We start from the raw sequence: 21,664 nt of genomic DNA, 5'->3' as shown, positions 1-21,664 counted from the left end.
GAGTCCGCCCGCCGATGCAGGGGACACGGGTTCGTGCCCCGGTCCAGGAAGATCCCACATGCCACGGAGCGGCTGGGCCCGTGAGCCATGGCCGCTGAGCCTGCGCGTCCGGAGCCTGTGCTCCGCAGCGGGAGAGGCCACAGCAGTGAGAGGCCCGCATACCGCAAAAAAAAAAAAAAAAAAAATTGACACTGAGAGGATACGGTTTTGTTGGCACATGCCAGAAATCCAAAAATTCACAGCTCTTGGCCCACTCCATCCCCGCATCACATTTAACGCTCACTTGCTTCAGTCTCTGTCCTCCAGACATACTCACATCTGGCAGAGAACCAGAGGTAAGGTGGGCGAGGGTGCCCGAGGAGATCCCCAGCCACACAGTCTAGGCCCAGATGTAGGGACCAGGCCTGCCAAGGGGCAAGACCAGAAATGACACAGACACTTAGAAGCAATACAGGTGTGGAGTATTTGGGAGGATGATAAAGTTTTGCTGATATTTGCAAAAAAAGGGAGAAAAATGAAAGCATGGAGAGACTAAAAAGATAGTAAAATGCAGGCATCCTTGACAGGAGGAGCTAAGAAAATTAACGATAAAAACAAACATGGCATCCCTCATAAAGAACCTTAATTTGGTGAGAAATTCCTTCCAAAGAGAAGATTCAAAACAAAGGGCTAATCTCTCCAGACCTGACAGCCATGAAACTTTAAAGTTGTGCTCCAGAGTTACTTTCTCAAACCTTTTCAAGTTCTGAGTGTGTAGTGCAACGTGGATGACGTAATTTGCCCCCTCTCTGGTTACAGAACAGAATGGCAAAGCATCTGCCGACACCAGCACTTGGTTTCTGCAAGGCTACCCATCGCTGTCTCCATCATTCACACACATAGGCCCTTTTTTTTTTTTTTTTTTTTACATTAAACTAAGGCAGCGGCATCAGGCCAAAACAGGGCTCTCTACTCTCACCCCTCCTCTCCAGCTGAGCAAGCTCAGCGCATGGCTGGAGGCCCTGACAGCAGATCTTTGAAAGAATCAGACCATCCCTTGATTTACTGACCAAGATCCACACCTACTCCCACCTTGGGGTGTCTGATATTGTAGTTTGATGGAATCTAGAGTGGAGACTTCCCTGAAGGTTGGGCTCATAGTAATCACATCTAGGGTAGGTTAAGTATTTCTGAAAGGGAGGGGGAAGGTTAACTGTAAATAAATCAATGTTACTCAGGCCGCCTGTCAGTTGCTTTCACTAAAGATGCAGAAATGTACAACCCACAGCTTTAAATCAGGGCTCTCATCACCTGAGCTCCTAGAAATGTGGTAAACACTAAATTTCCCTAAAAAGGATTAAGAGTTAAAGGAAAAAATTAAGAATATATTTTTCAGTTGCATATCCAGATCTATGCTTTTTATACTTATCTTTCCCAAATTAGAGTCCAGCACTTTGATCCTTTTGTCCTAAATTAAAATACACCTATTTCAAAACTATAAAATTTCATATACTATTTTCTCCTAGTCTGTATTCTTATGAAAGACAGAGACCAAAATCCCAACCATTTATTCTTATACACTTTTCTTAGAGCTTTAGCTCAAAGTACAGAATAAAGTCCTACTGTTTCCACATTTTCTGGCTGCGCCATGACCATCCCACCTGTATGAATTCTCCTACAGAGGAACAGATGTAATATTCTTTGTCTCAAGTTTGTACCATATACTCACAAGAGTGGAGATGTTTCAGCCCAGAGGAGGCTTAATGGCTCCCATAAAACTCTGTAAGTAACTCAAGATACTCTGCAGGTAGAAGACCTGGGTTCTTGCTTGTTTACACAACTTGCCCATTATATGACCTTGGACGAGTCATCAGGCTCCTGTGAACCTCATTGTGTCTGCTTTAGAGATGAGCAAGAATCTATCACTTTCCCCACCTTCCCAACAGGGTGAAGGTCAAATAAAATAATGGCTGTCACAACAGCATGTGAGGGAGCCTTGGATGGCTCAAGTCCTGGGGTCCCGATATTCCTTCCTCCCTCCCTCCTTCCTTCATGTATCAAGGGCTTCCTGTCTGAATTGAATCGTCCTAGGTATTATGAGGAATACCAAGATAACTCAGAAACTCCCTTAAGAAGCTTAAAACTTTACAGGAAATTATACTTCTATGCATGTGAAGTGATAGGAAAGAAACAGATAATATGCTTTAAGAGTTATAAGAAGGAAGGATTTCTTCGTGCTTAGTTAGGGGTCCAGGAAAACCTCATGGAGGAAGGGGTATATAAGCAGGCCCCTGATATCCAGATAAAATGTGGATGACCAGAGACAATGGTGAAGAGAGGCATCTCGGTGAAAGGACTAACAGTCACAAGGGCACAGGGAAGGAAAAGCATGGAGCAAACACAGAAAGGACAAAGTTGTGCTGCCAGAGATCTAGCGCTCCCTGAAAGGCAACAGAAGGAAATAAAGCTTGAAAGGCAGCCTGGAGCTGGACTGCGGAAGACCCTGCAGTCAGACTGCGTTTGGATGCCAACACCGCCCTTGCCCACGACGCCCGTGCACCCACACTCCATATCTGGGTAAACGACACCATGTTCCTCACTCTCCTGAACTGCCCCCCGCCAGTGAGTCAGTGATCCCTAATAGCACTCACATTTGTCCTGCATTAATTCTCACCTGGGTTCCTGGAACAGCCTCCTGCCTCTGGGCTCAACCTCCTACAACGGCTCCATCCTCCACACTGATGTCAGACTGACCCGAAATGCAATCTCACCACATGATTACTGTGTAAATACTTCAGTGATCTCCCATCACCCACAGATAACATTCCAGAACCTTCCATAAGATGCCAGGTGTGGGCTTCCCTGGTGGCACAGTGGTTAAGAATCTGCCTGCCAATGCAGGGGACACGGGTTGGAGCCCTGGTCCGGGAAGATCCCACATGCCGCGGAGCAACTAAGCCCGCACGTCACAACTAATGAGCCTGAGCTCTAGAGCTCATGAGCCACAACTACTGAGCCCGCGTGATACAACTACTGAAGCCCGCACGCCTAGAGCCCGTGCTCCGCAACAAGAGAAGCCCACGCACCATGACAAAGAGTAGCACCCGCTTGCCACAACTAGAGAAAGCCCGCGTGCAGCAACGAAGACCCAACGCAGCCAAAAATAATAAATAAAAATTTTTTTTTAAAAAGATGCCAGGTGTTTGGTGTCCTGGGCCCTCTGCAGGCTCCACCTTCTGCTTCTCCCTCACAAGCCCCCTTCACTCCTGCCACACTGACCCCCTCAAAGTTCCTGAAACCGCCATGCTCTCTTGTCCCTCTGACTTCAGAATTTGCCGGTCCTTCTGGATGGAACCTAACTTCCCCCCTTTCCCTGACTAGAGACACCTGCCCTTCTCCTTTTATCACTCAGATCATCATTTACCATTGTTCTGGAACTACTAACCAAGGTAATTAGATCAAAGATAATAAAAGGTTCAAATATTGAAAAAAGGAAGCAAAATTAGCATTTGTAAATATGATTGCATATCTAGAAGACACAAGAGAATCAACGTTTAAAAAGTGAAACAATTACAGAATTCAGTAAAAGAGTATTTCAAAATTTATGTTCAAAAGCCAGTAATATGTCTTCACACAAAAGTTAGAAACTACAATGTCAGAGAGTACATATTCCTTTATCAGAGTATAAGAAAGATAAAATACCTAAGAAAAAAATTTTCAGGACTTGTGAAGGACCTATATAAAGAAAACTTTAAAATTCTACCAGAAAGGGCTTCCCTGGTGGCGCAGTGGTTGAGAGTCCGCCTGCCGATGGAGGGGACATGGATTCGTGCCCCGGTCCGGGAAGATCCCACATGCCGCGGAGCGGCTGGGCCCGTGAGCCATGGCTGCTGAGCCTGTGCGTCCGGAGCCTGTGCTCCGCAACGGGAGAGGCCACACAGTGAGAGGCCCGCGTACCGCAAAAAGAAAAAAATAATAATAATAAAAAAAAATTCTACCAGAAGGACAAATCTTGCTTCCAGATAGCAAGATCTACTGCAATGTAAATCCCCAAGGCATGGATTTTTCTCTGCTTTGTTGACTGACATATTTCAAGTACCAAGAACACTGCCTGGAACATATCAGGCACTCAGTAAGTACCCACTGAATGAATAAATGCCTAAAAGTATCTAAAAATTCAATGTGACCAATCGAAATACAAATAGGATTTATATTTGTATTCTGGGAGAAACTGACAGAGATGTCAACCTCCACTTGAGCAAAAATTCAAGTACTCAGGGTTACTGAAGGCAGGGAGAACCAGAATAACCAAAATGTTTCTGGTGGAACTATAAACTGGTACAGTCTTTTGAAAGGGCCATTTGTTAATATCTATCAACATTCAAAATGTGTTTATTCTTTCAGCAATTTCTCAGCTGGAATTAATTCTGTAGATACACTCACACATTTATGTGCAAACACATATGAAAGGATGTCTCTTGCATTACTGTTAGAAAATAGATTTGCATGTAAGATACACCTGAACAACGGAATAGTATACAGCCATCCTTAAACCTGAAGTATACCTATATAGAATGAAATGGAAGTAAGCCCATGATCTATTAGTAAAGTAAAAAAGGCAAGGCACAGAATACTATGTATAGTATGATCCCATTTGTGTTCTAAGATTATACAGTTAGGTTTATATAGGAATAGAAACATTCTGGAAGGTCACCTTTGGCAACAGATTCAAGGGAAGAGACAGACAGAAGGAAACTTTACCTCAAGCAAGACAGAAAGGTGTCTGCTGTTGTTCTGCTTGATTTTACCGTTTTACTTCCTCTCAGACACCCTCGCTTTGGGAAGTGTCCTGCCCACCCCCATCCAGGAGCGCTGCCTGCCCCACCCCGTACACTAGGGTGTACAGGACTACTCATACAATACCCTTCCTCGCTGGCTTCCCAAGTTAGTGGAGAGTTCCTTTGAGGGCAGGGCCTGCTTTCCTTTTCTGCTTTCTCAGCACATGGCAGAGTGCCTGGCACATAGGAACCACTTAATAAAGGCGGGAGGAAGGAAGGCAGGAAGGAGGGAGGGAGGGAAGGAGGGCCCTGCATGAAGATTAACCAGGTGGCAGCACACAGGACTATCTAGAGAAGGTAGAGTCAGGAGACAAGGACGGCCGGCCGGAAAGAGAGCAACGATTCAGTCTGACATGGAGAAGACCCTAGTGCTCTCAGGTGGAGGCCTCGGGGTCTGTGAGCCAGACGGCAGGTGTTCTCCAGCTTCAGGCACTTTCAGTGAGAAAGAAGCCGTGGCCGCTGACACACTCCCTGCAAGGCCACAAGCGCCTTGTGACTCCTGCAAGCAAGGACGAAGCCCTGTGAGCAGCTTCTGGCCACACCATCTTGCTGCTGGAAATACCCAGGGGCCTCAGCCAAAGTCCTGAGCAATCCCTAATGCCTCTCAATCACTTTTGCTGATGATGTTCCTCACAAGGAGTCTGAATGTTAACTGACATAATCCATGGAAAGCACTTAGCATAAAGCACAAGAGGAAGTGCTCAAAATATAAGCTGTTATTATTAAGTTGCTTACAGAATCCTTTCAAGAGTTCAAAGCACCACAACTGCAAAAGTCATCAGAAGTCTTCCATTTCCAACAAGACCCAGGCCTCCCCATTTATTTCTGTAATAAATAAACATGCTGTCTTCCTAAGCACATTTAAAATAAACTGGAAGCTGCTGCTTCGGTATTTCTTACTTTTGTCATTTCAAAATTAAGCTGGTCCTATCGGCCCCAAGTCTGATAGCAAACTCTCATCTTAGAAAGCTCGAATTTAAATAACCTTTACAAATTCAGTACATTTTCCATCATCCCATCCTGATAGCTGGCCCAGGCCTGATGTGGCTCGCCCCGGAATTCATTTACCACAGAGGGAGGGTCATTCCAGTCTTCATAGGAGATGGCAGCGTATGGATAGATCCGGTCATTGATGATCTGCAGGGTGGCCAGGGCAATGGCTTTGATTGACTGGAAGTACGCTTCCCAGAACCACCGTGCCTGTGAAGAAAACCACACTGTGTGAAGTGAGCAAAGAGAGTGAAGAACTAGCTGCTCCGTCAAAAGCCAACTCTGGGTCTGGGTAATTGCCTTATTCCCGAAGAGGGAGACCAAGGCAAAGGCTCCCTGCTGTTCAAGCCAGCTCCATCAGAGTGGGCATTTAACCAAGGCAGTCAAAATAGCACGTGAGCACGTGAAACGCACACTGGATTCAATCTAGGTTTAAGAGAAACTACGCGATATTTAAGACAAAATATCAGTGTGTTTAACCAGAGCAAGTTTAGAGTCTTTTTTGATATAACATACATAAAGTGCACAGATCTTAAGGGTACAACTCAATGAATTTCTACCTTCAGTACTCCTATAACTACTACCCAGATAAAGATATAAAACATTCCATCACCCCAGTCAGAACCTCACCCCTCCAAAAGTAATCATTACTCTGATTTCTATTAGCCCACTAGTGAATTTCATATTAATGGCATCAAACAGTATTTACTCTTTTGCTCAACACTGTAATACTAAAATCAGATTTTGGTGTCAAGTTATGCTGGCCTCATAGAAGGAGTTGAAAAAGTTCTATTCCTTGACAAATTTTACGCAAGGTTGACGTTATTTCTTCCTTGAAAGACTGAGAATTCATCAAAAAAGCCATCTGGGCTAGGTGTTTTTTTGGTGTGTAAAGGTTTTAAATCATGGATTAATTTTCTTTCATACCCATAAGATTATGCACATTTTCATGTCAGTTTTGCAGGTAGTATTTTTCAAGGAATATGTTCACTTTACCTAAATTGTTAAATTTATTGGACTAAATGTGTGTCAATGCCTATTTAATGCCTATAGAACCTGTAGTAATACACCTCTTTTCTTTTTTTTTTTAAAAAAGAAATCCTTCAAGTTTTTATTTATATGTATGTATATACATATGTATAAACACACAATTACATAAACAGAATCATAACATATAGTGTTTTGTAACCTGCTTTTTCCTACTTATCACTAGATCATGAATATCTTTCCACGTTAACACATATAATAATGCATCATCCTTTTTTTTTTTTTGCTTTATAACAAATTTAATCAGTTATACATATACATATGTTTCCATATCCCCTCCCTTTTGCGTCTCCCTCCCACCCTCCCTATCCCACCCCTCCAGGCGGTCACAAAGCACCGAGCTGATCTCCCTGTGCTATGCGGCTGCTTCCCACTAGCTATCTACCTTACGTTTGGTAGTGTATATATGTCCATGCCGCTCTTTCACTTTGTCACAGCTTACCCTTCCCCCTCCCCATATCCTCAAGTCCATTCTCTAGTAGGTCTGTGTCTTTATTCCTGTCTTACCCCTAGGTTCTTCAGGACATTTTTTTTTCTTAAATTCCATATATATGTGTTAGCATACAGTATTTGTCTTTCTCTGACTTACTTCACTCTGTATGACAGACTCTAGGTCCATCCACCTCATTACAAATAGCTCAATTTCATTTCTTTTTATGGCTGAGTAATACTCCATTGTATATATGTGCCACATCTTCTTTATCCATTCATCCGATGATGGACACTTAGGTTGTTTCCATCTCCGGGCTATTGTAAATAGGGCTGCTATGAACATTTTGGTACATGTCTCTTTTTGAATTATGGTTTTCTCAGGGTATATGCCCAGTAGTGGGATTGCTGGGTCATATGGTAGTTCTATTTGTAGTTTTTTAAGGAACCTCCATACCGTTCTCCATAGCGGCTGTACCAATTCACATTCCCACCAGCAGTGCAAGAGGGTTCCCTTTTTTCCACACCCTCTCCAGCATTTATTGTTTCTAGATTTTTTGATGATGGCCATTCTGACTGGTGTGAGATGATATCTCATTGTAGTTTTGATTTGCATTTCTCTAATGAGGAAAGATGTTGAGCATCCTTTCATGTGTTTGTTGGCAGTCTGTATATCTTCTGTGGAGAAATGTCTATTTAGGTCTTCTGCCCATTTTTGGATTGGGTTGTTTGTTTTTTTGTTATTGAGCTGCATGAGCTGCTTATAAATTTTGGAGATTAATCCTTTGTCAGTTGCTTCATTTGCAAATATTTTCTCCCATTCTGAGGGTTGTCTTTTGGTCTTGTTTATGGTTTCCTTTGCTGTGCAAAAGCTTTTAAGTTTCATTAGGTCCCATGTGTTTATTTTTGTCTTTATTTCCATTTCTCTAGGAGGTGAGTCAAAAAGGATCTTGCTGTGATTTATGTCATAGAGTATTCTGCCTATGTTTTCCTCTAAGAGTTTGATAGTGTCTGGCCTTACATTTAGGTCTTTAATCCATTTTGAGCTTATTTTTGTGTATGGTGTTAGGGAGTGATCTAATCTCATACTTTTACATGTCCCTATCCAGTTTTCCCAGCACCACTTATTGAAGAGACTGTCCTTTCTCCACTGTACATTCCTGCCTCCTTTATCAAAGATAAGGTGACCATATGTCCGTGGGCTTAACTCTGGGCTTTCTATCCTGTTCCATTGATCTATCTTTCTGTTTTTGTGCCAGTACCATACTGTCTTGATTACTGTAGCTTTGTAGTATAGTCTGAAGTCAGGGAGCCTGATTCCTCCAGCTCCATTTTTCGTTCTCAAGATTGCTTTGGCTATTCGGGGTCTCTTGTGTTTCCATACAAATTGTGAAATTTTTTGTTCTAGTTCTGTGAAAAATGCCAGTGGTAGTTTGATAGGGATTGCATTGAATCTGTAGATTGCTTTGGGTAGTAGAGTCATTTTCACAATGTTGATTCTTCCAATCCAAGAACATGGTACATCTCTCCATCTATTTGTATCATCTTTAATTTCTTTCATCAGTGTCTTATAATTTTCTGCATACAGGTCTTTTGTCTCCTTAGGTAGGTTTATTCCTAGATATTTTATTCTTTTTGTTGCAATGGTAAATGGGAGTGTTTCCTTGATTTCACTTTCAGATTTTTCATCATTAGTATATAGGAATGCCAGAGATTTCTGTGCATTAATTTTGTATCCTGCAACTTTACCAAATTCATTGATTAACTCTAGTAGTTTTCTGGTAGCATCTTTAGGATTCTCTATGTATAGTATCATGTCATCTGCAAACAGTGACAGCTTTACTTCTTCTTTTCCAATTTGGATTCCTTTTATTTCCTTTTCTTCTCTGATTGCTGTGGCTAAAACTTCCAAAACTATGTTGAATAAGAGTGGTGAGAGTGGGCAACCTTGTCTTGTTCCTGATCTTAGTGGAAATGGTTTCAGTTTTTCACCGTTGAGGACGATGCTGGCTGTGGGTTTGTCATATATGGCCTTTATTATGTTGAGGAAAGTTCCCTCTATGTCTACTTTCTGCAGGGTTTTTATCATAAATGGGTGTTGAATTTTGTCGAAAGCTTTCTCTGCATCTATTGAGATGATCATATGGTTTTTCTCCTTCAATTTGTTAATATGGTGTATCACGTTGATTGATTTGCGTATATTGAAGAATCCTTGCATTCCTGGAATAAACCCCACTTGATCATGGTGTATGATCCTTTTAATGTGCTGTTGGATTCTGTTTGCTAGTATTTTGTTGAGGATTTTTGCATCTATGTTCATCAGTGATATTGGCCTGTAGTTTTCTTTCTTTGTGACATCCTTGTCTGGTTTTGGTATCAAGGTGATGGTGGCCTCGTAGAATGAGTTTGGGAGTGATCCTCCCTCTGCTATATTTTGGAAGAGTTTCAGAAGGATAGGTGTTAGCTCTTCTCTAAATGCTTGATAGAATTCGCCTGTGAAGCCATCTGGTCCTGGGCTTTTGTTTGTTGGAAGATTTTTTATCACAGTTTCAATTTCAGTGCTTGTGATTGGTCTGTTCATATTTTCTATTTCTTCCTGATTCAGTCTTGGCAGGTTGTGCATTTCTAAGAATTTGTCCATTTCTTCCAGGTTGTCCATTTTATTGGCATAGAGTTGCTTATAGTAATCTCTCATGATCTTTTGTATTTCTGCAGTGTCAGTTGTTACTTCTCCTTTTTCATTTCTAATTCTATTGATTTGAGTCTTCTCCCTTCTTTTCTTGATGAGTCTGGCTAATGGTTTATCAATTTTGTTTATCTTCTCAAAGAACCAGCTTTTAGTTTTATTGATCTTTGCTATCGTTTCCTTCATTTCTTTTTCATTTATTTCTGATCTGATTTTTATGATTTCTTTCCTTCTGCTAACTTTGGGATGTTTTGGTTCTTCTTTCTCTAATTGCTTTAGGTGCAAGGTTAGGTTGTTTATTCGAGATGTTTCCTGTTTCTTAAGGTGGGATTGTATTGCTATAAACTTCCCTCTTAGAACTGCTTTTGCTGCATCCCATAGGTTTTGGGTCGTCGTGTCTCCATTGTCATTTGTTTCTAGGTATTTTTTAATTTCCTCTTTGATTTCTTCAGTGATCACTTCGTTATTAAGTAGTGTATTGTTTAGCCTCCATGTGTTTGTATTTTTTACAGCTCTTTTCCTGTAATTGATATCTAGTCTCATAGCATTGTGGTCGGAAAAGATACTTGATACAATTTCAATTTTCTTAAATTTACCAAGGCTTGATTTGTGGCCCAAGATATGATCTATCCTGGAGAATGTTCCATGAGCACTTGAGAAAAATGTGTATTCTGTTGTTTATTTATAGGATGGAATGTCCTATAAATATCAATTAAGTCCATCTTGCTTAATGTATCATTTAAAGCTTGTGTTTCCTTATTTATTTTCATTTTGGATGATCTGTCCATTGGTGAAAGTGGGGTGTTAAAGTCCCCTACTATGAGTGTGTTACTGTCAATTTCTCCTTTTATAGCTGTTAGTATTTGCCTTATGTATTGAGGTGCTCCTATGTTTGGTGCATAAATATTTACAATTGTTATATCTTCTTCTTGGATCGATCCCTTGATCATTAGGTAGTGTACTTCTTTGTCTCTTCTAGTAGTCTTTATTTTAAAGTCTATTTTGTCTGATATGAGAATTGCTACTCCAGCTTTCTTTTGGTTTCCATTTGCATGGAATATCTTTTTCCATCCCCTTACTTTCAGTCTGTATGTGTCTCTAGGTCTGAAGTGGGTCTCTTGTAGACAGCATATATATGGGTCTTGTTTTTGTATCCATTCAGCCAATCTGTATCTTTTGGTGGGAGCATTTAGTCCATTTACATTTAAGGTAATTATCGATATGTATGTTCCTATTCCCATTTTCTTAATTGTTTTGGGTTCGTTATTGTAGGTCGTTTCCTTCTTTTGTGTTTCTTGCCTAGAGAAGTTCCTTTAGCATTTGTTGTAAAGCTGGTTTGGTGGTGCTGAACTCTCTCAGCTTTTGCTTGTCTGTAAATGTTTTAATTTCTCCATCAAATCTGAATGAGATCCTTGCTGGGTAGCGTAATCTTGGTTGCAGGTTTTTCTCCTTCATCACTTTAATTATGTCCTGCCACTCCCTTCTGGCTTGTAGAGTTTCTGCTGAGAGATCAGCTGTTATCCTGATGGGGATTCCCTTGTGTGTTATTTGTTGTTTTTCCCTTGCTGCTTTTAATAGGATTTCTTTGTGTTTAATTTTTGACAGTTTGATTAATATGTGTCTTGGCGTATTTCTCCTTGGATTTATTCTGTATGGGACTCTCTGTGCCTCCTGGACTTGATTAACTATTTCCTTTCCCATATTAGGGAAGTTTTCAACTATAATCTCTTCAAATATTTTCTCAGTCCCTTTCTTTTTCTCTTCTTCTTCTGGAACCCCTATAATTTGAATGTTGGTGCGTTTAATGTTGTCCCAGAGGTCTCTGAGACTGTCCTCTCTTCTTTTCATTCTTTTTTCTTTATTTTGCTCTGCAGCAGTTATTTCCACTATTTTATCTTCCACCTCACTTATCCGTTCTTCTGCCTCAGTTATTCTGCTATTGATCCCATCTAGAGTATTTTTTATTTCATGTATTGTGTTTTTAATCGATGCTTGATTCATCTTTAGTTCTTCTAGGTCCTTGTTAACTGTTTCTTGCATTTTGTCTATTCTATTTCCAAGATTTTGGATCTGGGAAATAGAATCTTGGATCATCTTTACCATCATTATTCTGAATTCTTTTTCAGGTAGACTGCCTATTACCTCTTCATTTGTTAGATCTGGTGGGTTTTTATCTTGCTCCTTCTCCTGCTGTGTGTTTTTCTGTCTTCTCATTTTGCTTATGTTACTGTGTTTGGGGTCTCCTTTTTGCAGGCTGCAGGTTCGTAGTTCCCGTTGTTTTTGGTGTCTGTCCCCAGTGGCTAAGGTTGGTTTAGTGGGTTGTGTAGGCTTCCTGGTGGAGGGGACTAGTGCCTGTGTTCTGGTGGATGAGGCTGGATCTTGTCTTTCTGGTGGGCAGGTCCACGTCTGGTGGTGTGTTTTGGGGTGTCTGCAGACTTTTTATGATTTTAGGCCACCTCTCTGCTAATGGGTGGCGTTGTGTTCCTGTCTTGCTAGTTGTTTGGCATAGGGTGTCCAGCACTGTAGCTGGCTGGTCGTTGAGTGAAGCTGGGTGCTGGTGTTGAGATGGAGATCTCTGGAAGATTTTTGCCGTTTGATATTATGTGGAGCTGGGAGGTCTCTTGTGGACCAGTGTCCTGAAGTTGGCTCTCCCACCTCAGAGGCACAGCACTGACTCCAGGCTCCTCAATTTGGGATGATGTGTTGTCTATTCATGTATTCCACAGATGCAGGGTACATCAAGTTGATTGTGGAGCTTTAATCCGCTGCTTCTGAGGCTGCTGGGAGAGGTTTCCCTTTCTCTTCTTTGTTCTCACAGCTCCTGGGTCTCAGCTTTGGATTTGGCCCCGCCTCTGCGTGTAGGTCGCCGGAGGGCGTCTGTTCTTCGCTCAGACAGGACAGGGTTAAAGGAGCAGCCTCTTCGGGGACTCTGGCTCACTCAGGCCGGGAGGGAGGGAGGGGCACGGAGTGCGGGGCGAGCCTGCAGCGGCAGAGGTCGGCGTGACGTTGCACCAGCCCGAGGCGCGCCGTGCGTTCTCCCAGGGAAGCCGCCCCTGGATCCCGGGACCCCGGCAGTGGCGGGCTGCACAGGCTCCCGGAAGGGCGGTGTGGACAGTGACCTGCGCTCGCACACAGGCTTCTTGGCGGCGGCAGCAGCAGCCCCAGCGTCCCACGCCCGTCACTGGGCTCCGTGCTTTCAGTCGCGACTCGCGCCCGTCTGTGGAGCCCCTCCAAGCAGCGCTCTTAATCCCCTCTCCTTGCGCACCAGGAAACCAAGAGGGAAGAAAAAGTCTCTTGCCTCTTCGGCAGCTCCAGAGTTTTCCCGGACTCCCTGCCGGCTAGCTGTGGCACATTAGCCCCCTTCCGGCTGAGTTCTCGCCGCCAGCCCCAGTCCTCTCCCTGCGCTCTGACCGAAGCCCGAGCCTCAGCTTCCAGCGCTGCGCGCCCCGGCGGGCGAGCAGACAAGCCTCTCGGGCTGGTGAGTGCCGCTTGGTACCGATCCTCTGTGTGGGGATCTCTCTGCTTTGCCCTACCCAGGTATGTGGGGAGTTTCTTGCCTTTGGGGAGGTCTGGGGTCTTCTGCCAGCGTTCAGTAGGTGTTCTGTAGGAGTTGTTCCACGTGTAGCTGTATTTCTGGTGTATCCGTGGGGAGGAAGGTGATCTCCACGTCTTACTCTTCCGCCATCTTACCCGGAAGTCGCATCATCCTAATACACCTCTTTTCATTCCTTATATTGATAATCTGTGTTTTCTCTTTGTATTTGATCAGTCTTACTGAATGTTTATCAATTTTATTATCTTTTCAAAAAACCAATGTTTGGTTTTGCTGATTTTCTTTATCTTACATTTTTTTTCTATTTTGTTCCTTTCTGCTCTTATTTTTACTTTCTTCTGTTTTGGGGGACTTCAATTCATCCTGCATTTAGCTTTTTGAGGTTGAAGTTTAGATATTTCAATCTTTCTTCTTTTTTAATACATACATGTAAAGCTATAAATTTACTTCTATGCACTATTTTAAATGCATCCCACACATTTATATATCATTTTCATTATACTTTAGGTGAAAAATGTTTTTAATTTCCTTTGTGATACTTTCTTTAATCCATGGGTCATTTAGAAGTATGCTGTTTAATTTCCAAACATTTGGGGATTTTCTATTTATCTTTCTGTTATTGATTTCTACTTTGCACTGTAGTCAGAAAACACACGTTATTTCAAAACTTGGCAATTTATTTAAACTTGATTTATGGCCCAGTACATAGCTTATTTTTGTAAATGATCTATGTGCACTTTAAAAAAAGAGAATTTTGCCATTGATGAGTATAATGTTTTACCACTGTCAAGTACAATAAGTTGATTTGAAGTACTGTTTCAATATTCTTTATCTTTATTGATTCTTCTCTGCCTGTGTGCACGTGCATGTACATGTGTGTGCGTATGTTTACTTCCAAAACTTTTACTTTCAAATTTGTGCCCTCAAAGCTTGTCTCAGGATTGTCTCTTATAAAAAGGATACAAATGGATTTTTTTTTTTTTTTTTTTTTTTTGTGTGTGTGTGGTACGTGGGCCTCTCACTGCTGTGGCCTCTCCCGTTGCGGAGCACAGGCTCCAGACGCGCAGGCCCAGCGGCCATGGCTCACGGGCCCAGTGGCTCCGCGGCATGTGGGATCTTCCCGGACCGGGGCACGAACCCATGTTCCCTGCATCAGCAGGCGGACTCTGAACCTACTGCGCCACCAGGGAAGCCCCACAAATGGCTTTTAATATTTTATCCGATTCAAAAATCTTTGGCTTCCAATTGTACATATAGTCCATTTACACTTAATGTAACTTCTGATACGGCTGAGTTTAAGTGTATGCTCATTCTATTTGTTTCATCGAGGTTCACAGATATACCTCAGTGTGGCCCTTTGTGTTTATCCCACTTAGGATTGGAGAGCTTCTCCAATCTATGATTTGATGTCTCTCCCTGTTTTTAGAAAACTCTCCAAATACACATGTACATAAAATGTTTTCACCATGTCCCATATATCTCTTATTCTCTTCTCTGTATTTTTCCTCTCTGTGCTTCAATCTGGGTATTTTCTACTACTTTTTCTTCTGGTCCAATAATCCTTTATCCTTTTTTTGTGTGTGTCTAAACTGCTATTAAACCAATGTACCGAATTCTTACTTTCCCTTCTTATATTTTTCAGTTGCAGAATTTCCATTTGACTTTTTAAAAGATTTCAAAACTTTTTTTTAATTTTTTTTTATTTTTATTTTTTTTATTAGTTTCTGCTTTATAACAAAGTGAATCAGTCATACATATACATCTGTTCCCACATCCCTTCCCTCATGCATCTCAAAACTTTGTTGAAATCCTCCTTTTCTTCTATATTATTGAACATTGTTCGTTCCCGACTGATAACCCCAGTATCTGAATAACCTGTAAGTCTCTATCATCTGTTTTTACTCTTCATTTTGGTCATTTGGTTTCAATTTCTAGCATGCATCTTAATTTTTTATTGGATGCCAACATTCTGTATTAAAAAATTGTAGAGGTTCTGGATGATCCAGATTATCTTCCTCCTAAGAATGTAACATATTCTTCTGGCAGGTACAGAGAATGCAGTCAGACCACTATAATCCTGTCAGGGGTTGGTTTTAAGTTTTGTCAGGGCCACCTTTTTTCAGCTTGCCCTTACTCTGAAGCTGTGGCCTTCTGGGCCTTCAATTAAAGCCTGGGGTATTTACCAGGATCCCTCCATCTTGGCCAGCCTTGAACACTGATCTTTACCTCATCAGTACTATACACGGTTGCTGAAATAGCTACAGAGCTTGTTAGGCTCCCAGCTGTTTCTTTCTGCAGGGATTCTCAGAGTCTTGTTCTGATCGTGTGCACCTCAGAAGTTGGCAAACACCTTAAGGGAAGACTGCATGCCCATTTTTTGCTATATCCCCGTGGTTCCCTTTCTCCTGGGATTTTGTTCTTCAAATCCCAGATACTTTGGAAGCCCCTAACTCCAACCTGTCAGCCCTGTGGGACTGCTGCTTTCTGCAAAGCCTCCATACCCTGGGCTGTGAATTAGGAAGCACCCTGGGGGAAGGAGACAGAGTGAACAAGTAGCTCCCCTCAGTGTGCTCCTATCTCTCAGGAATTGTCCCTCAAGTCCTGACTGCATGGGCTGCTCTCTGAACTGTTGTTTCATCTACTTTAATAAGCTATTATACTTCTTTTTCTTTTATTGACAGGAGGGTTACTCCCAAACCAGCTCCTGTGTCAGAGTCTTCTGAAAGAAGACAGTTTCTTATCCAAGCAGAGTTTAAACTCGGTTCCTAATGAAAGCAGGATGCTGGTATAGATGACCTCGCCGGCTTCATTCGGCCTACGAGTCCACTCAAAACCAGAGACTGTTAGGACTCATGCAAGGGGGCAAACACTTCCAAGTTTAGCATAAGAAATTGGAAGCGTAACCGAAATAGGTGGAGGAGAAAGACACTTTCTAGTCCAGACTTACTGACTTTGGTTCTGTTTCCTGGGCAAGTCCTCTATTCATTAGTTAAAGCCAAGGATAACTTCTGAGTTATATGACGACTGTTGTTTCCACTAACATTAAGAAGAAGGCGAAGCATCCCAATGAGAATTTCTCCTACTCAAAGAAAATCAGAAACAGATTTAGCTTCCAAGGGCATCTGACTTAAGCTGTCCTGTGGTCTGCCATCTGGGTACAGCCTGGGGGCCTGCTGGCTGCCTGCTGCTGCTTCTTAGATACACTCCACTCACTCCAATCTCCTCCCTGCTCAGTCATCTTGCTGCTTTCCCTCCCATCATCCAGCCAAAATATCTACAGTTCACGAGACCTAAAAGAATCCATCTTCTCTGTGAGACCTTTACTGAGGTTGAGCGCCCCCAACATCAACAATCTTCTCTTACCGTGAAACACCACAGCATTTACCTTTACCTTATAGGTCAGGTCTCTTATTCTGTTCTATCACTGTTTTGCTGCTATTTCGGATGATCACATTTCTCTCTCCAGCTAGACTGAATTCCTTTGGTGTGGAAACTGGCATTCTTTTATTGGTATCCCTGCAAATGTTAGAATGTGTTCCTTGTTGCAAAGCACTTTGGTACCCATGGTCTCATTTGCTTTTTATTACCAGTTTGTCACTTATTTGGGGCAGATGCAAATCTCATTTTATATGTGAGGAAACTGAGACACAGAGCTGTTAAGTGGCAGTGTCACCACTCATAAAAGCTAACTCTAAAGTCAGACCTTTTCCTACCTCATTCTAGAGTATTAAGAGTACCAGCACACAGTAAGTTTCAGGAAATGGTCCTCTACCAAGGAACTGAAAGGAGTAAAAATTCACTGAGAAGCGTGAGCCCACACATAAACACACACCGCTTAAATATTTACCTCCTTTTCTACCCAAATGGGTCCATCATCGTAGGTTCTTTTATTTTAAATCACACCACACTCAAACTTAAGCATTCCAAAGCTTTACGTTCACACTGAATCACAGCAGAGACAGCAGCATTTGGGATTTATAGGAAACAATGATTGGGAACAAATCCACCGAGAATACCAGCCAACTGCACAAGTGTAGGACAGAGCTTCTGATTTAAGATGCCTCAAATCATCTAGCCCTGTCCACCAAATTACAATTTCTCTCAGAAAGGAAGCAAGCTTTGCCAATAATCATAGTTCAAGTGTCTCAGCCTGAGGATAAGTGAACTTTGCAGGCTTAATTATTTCTGCAGGACCTCTTTAACACCTTGAAGTGTTTAGAAGGCATAATTTACAGCCCCTCCAGGACTCAGCATCAGCCACTTTTCGGCAGAGAGGAAGGAGTTTTCAGCTATGCTGGCAATACGTGAAAGCACCAGTGTTCCCATCCAGTGAGCAAATGCAAATGCTTATTATGTTTTGAGGGTTTTTTCCCCCCTAAAACAGGGGCCACACTTATCTCTATCTGAAAAGGTTAAATGAGGGATTCTTCCACAGCTCTGCAAATTCCCTAGGCACTCTACACTGTGGATCTACACGACTGAAAGGTAAGTCACATATGAAATGGTCATAACAATAATCTTCGACAAAACATTTAGCTTTTCTTCATTAAACAGATACCATGGTAATTTTGTAAAACATGCATATTTCAAAGCATAAGAACTACAAAGTTCCTATGATGCTTTCAAATATTAGAATCATAAAGCAAAGGGCAAGGATTGGGCCAACTTAAAACTAACTTAAGCAAATAAATACTTCAAATTGAAACTGCTACTTTGGTTTAATTTCTTTGATCTTCAGTAACATAAAGCCAACAGGATTAGCAATAACAAGTGTTTAAAGGAAGCCCGCACAGTATGGTAGAAAGAGCCAAGGCAATGAGTACCTTGCACAACTTTAAGTGACTGAATCCCTCTGTTTTTTGAATCTATGAGATGGAGACCACACCACCTTTCTCGTGGAGCTGAAGATCCCGTGAGATGAGGGCTGTAAAGCTCCTTGCCCAGTGCCAGTGCAGAACAGATAATCAGAACATGTTAGCTCTCTGCTCAACACTTGCATCCATCCTGTCCCCTCAGGGTCTTTGTCACTTATGTTAGAATACACTCAGCACTGTTTTGGGGTGGGAAGGGAGGAAGGGGAAGAGGAGAGACACAATGGGATCTCAACATTACACTCCATTCATCTCAATTCTTGAAGCCAGTAAAGAAATCCAACTGGTCACAGAACAGAGTTAGATATAATAAAAATAAATCAAGTACAAGTGTGACAGACCCTTATACTGAAAAGTACAGCAACCAATGACATGCCCCTTCTACCTGAATCTCTAAGCTTCCAAGGAAGAGGCCAGCACTCCTCTGGAAACTGTGAGGGTGGGAACACATCTGGTTTTGCTCACGACTGGTCTTGCAGCCCCTAGCACAGTGCCTGTCAAGGAGTGGGCAGTCAAACGTTTGTTGAAAGAACAAATCCATCTCCCTCACAGGCATCACATGCATCTCATGGGACTTTCCAAATCTTCGAAGTACCAGCCCATGACCTTAAAGGGGGAAGACTATCATTTAATAATAATGACCACATCTTGTATACAGAATTTTAAAAGGTAAAAGATGGAGGAAATGGATTTGAGGGGAAAAAAAGTCAGATTTGTTTCTGGGTGAAACAGCAAGGCAGCAATGGGGTTATAAGTTTCCCTTATATTACGCATGTAAAGACCACGAGAGAGAGAAACGGTTGTTAAAACTATGCCACGCAAGTCTGTTCCTAGTGGACAGGCTATCTAACCATTCAAAGACTATACAGAAGGACAAGAACCCCAGGATCCCTAGTGGTCCAAGAGCACCTGCCTCCCAAAGCAGTGACGGCTTTCCAGTGCCCTTCAGTCAGCAGCCAACTGTGCAATGCCCTTCCCATCAGAACCTCCTGAATGTGACCCACGTCGACAGGCTTCATTTTAGTGCATTGAAGGACTTTCCTAATGAAAACCACAAAATAAAATGATAAACCAGCCAGCTAAGCCTCTGTCCCAAATCCCAAGAGGTAGCACCGTCCAAACACCCGACAACAACATGTAGCTGTGGATCAGTAGGTGCCCCAATTCTGCTCTATTTCCCCACCCCCCCACCCTCTGGTTGGTCACAACATAAAGGATCTGCTTCTGCTTAGGATGCAGAAAGCCACAAGGGAACATGGAATCCACCAGAACAACGAGAAAACGGCACCAGATACCCCACTATCACCATAACTTGTCTTGGGCCGATCGGAGAACTATGGTCATAAGGCAATCAGGGAAACCAAACTCCAAAGAGTGACATCCAGGAGCAATGGGGACACTCAAACTATTTCAGCTTTGGAAAAGCACAGAAGGTAGGGGTGGCTACTGTAAAACCAGCCTCAAAATACAGCTAAAGTTTTAACAAATTCCTCAAACTGAGTGTGGGCTAGTAGGGCAGTTTGGAAGCTCTTGACATAAGCAGGACACCCTCCCACCAGCAACTCAGAGGGACACTGGCCTGGTAGCAGGGGCAGAAGCAAAAGCCATCTGCCCCTGAAGGACAACCAGGTAAACTCGCTTGGATCAGGCTCCTACACGGATACAGTGCACAGGTCAGCTACCACCAAGGGAGGGGCAGGCAACTCCCTCCAACCTCAGACGCCCACAGACAGAGGGCAGACTCTAGCTGCCCAGGGGGAGGAGCAGGAATGCCGAGGAAGCCCCACCTCCAAGGCCCCAGCAAGCAAGCCTGCCAGACTGCGGCTGGACCAGGGGAACAGAATCCTACTGCTCCACCGCGAGCCGGGCACCACACACAAGCAAGGGAAGTCTACCCACTGATGGGAGCAAGGCCTCCTGTGTGGCACAGGTGGGCAGGGCCTGCTGAAAGTGGAGGGTGAGGCTGCAACTCTGAGAAAAACCTTAGTACCTTGTGCCCCACACAAGAACAAGGTGACCACCAGCAGCATCTGAAGTGTGTGGTGCTGGAGGTAAGTCTAGCAATGGACAAACCCAAACCCACCTTGATTACACACTAGACTGAGTCAACCTCCCATGCTAACGGCTCACAGAAGAAGAGGTCTGCCCATTTCTGGACATGACATTTACTTTAGGTCTCTTGTTTTTCTAACATACAATGTCCATCATTCAATCAACATTTATCGGAAACAAAATGCGAAAGAAAACAATCCACCATCAAAACATAAAGCCACCAGCAGAACCAGACCCAAAGATGACCAAGATGTTGGAACTACTAGATGGGGACTTTAAACTAACTATAATTAATATGTTGAAGGAGCTGGTAAAAAAGGCAGACCACTTACATGAACAGATGGCAGATGGGAGTATTCACTAGAGAGATGAAAACTATAAAAAAAAAAAGAGCCAAATGAAAATGCTAGAAGTAAAAAACATAGTATCATAGAATTTCTTCAACTGGTTTATCAGCACAGTAGATATGGCAAAGGGAAGAAATACTGTAGTGAACTTGAAAATAAAAAAGAAATGATCCAAACCAAAATGCAAAGAGAAAAAGAGTGTAAGAAAACAGAACAGGGGCTTCCCTGGTGGCACAGTGGTTGAGAGTCCGCCTGCCGATGCAGGGGACACGGGTTCGTGCCCCGGTCCGGGAAGATCCCACATGCCGTGGAGCGGCTGGGCCCGTGAGCCACGGCCGCTGAGCCTGCGCATCCGGAGCCTGTGCTCCGCAACGGGAGAGGCCACAGCAGTGAGAGGCCCGCATACCGCAAAAAAAAAAAAAAAAAAAAAAAAAAAAAAAAAAAAAAAACAGAAAACAGAACAGAGCACCCAAGAACTGCAGAACCGTATCTAATGTTCTTACAGTAGCTGTAACTGGAGTTCCAGAAGAGGGGTAGGAAACAAGGCAACAGATACATCTAAAGAAATAATGGCTAAGAATTTTCCAAAATTAATGAAAAACAATAAAACAGACTGAATAAGTGCAGAGACCCAAGACAGAGTAAATAAAGCATTCGCCTTCTCCCTCAGGAAGTTTAAGAAACAGCTGCATCGTTAAAGATGCAAAAGCACTTCTGCCTCTGAGCAACCTGGGAGATTCAAGAGATCTGAGGACAGGAGATTTTCTCTCAGCTTACTACACTGACAGAACCATATATCTCAGGTGAAGGGCTGGAAAATATTTCCACGCCTCACGGATTAATTTTTCAAAGCTGTGTCTGAAGATGAATCT

General features: G+C 42.8%; 1 protein-coding gene across 3 annotated transcripts in view; it reads right to left on the bottom strand.

Annotated features, from left to right (window-relative positions):
• The window catches only part of EXT2 (exostosin glycosyltransferase 2), a 142,022-nt gene that overhangs the window by 64,812 nt on the left and 55,546 nt on the right, over window positions 1-21,664 (bottom strand). For 2 of the 3 annotated variants that reach the window (XM_081240993.1, XM_081240991.1), the window contains one exon: window positions 5,886-6,017. The exons of the other annotated variant lie outside the window; for it this stretch is intronic. In XM_081240993.1, coding sequence (XP_081097119.1) covers window positions 5,886-6,017 — 132 coding nt within the window. The remainder of the gene's footprint in view (window positions 1-5,885; window positions 6,018-21,664) is intronic. 3 annotated transcript variants of the gene reach the window in all.

Source organism: Mesoplodon bidens, assembly GCF_964165515.1.
Source record: "Mesoplodon bidens genome assembly, chromosome: 7".
Classification (NCBI taxonomy): Eukaryota; Metazoa; Chordata; class Mammalia; order Artiodactyla; family Ziphiidae; genus Mesoplodon; species Mesoplodon bidens.
This window is presented reverse-complemented; position numbering and strand designations above follow the sequence as displayed.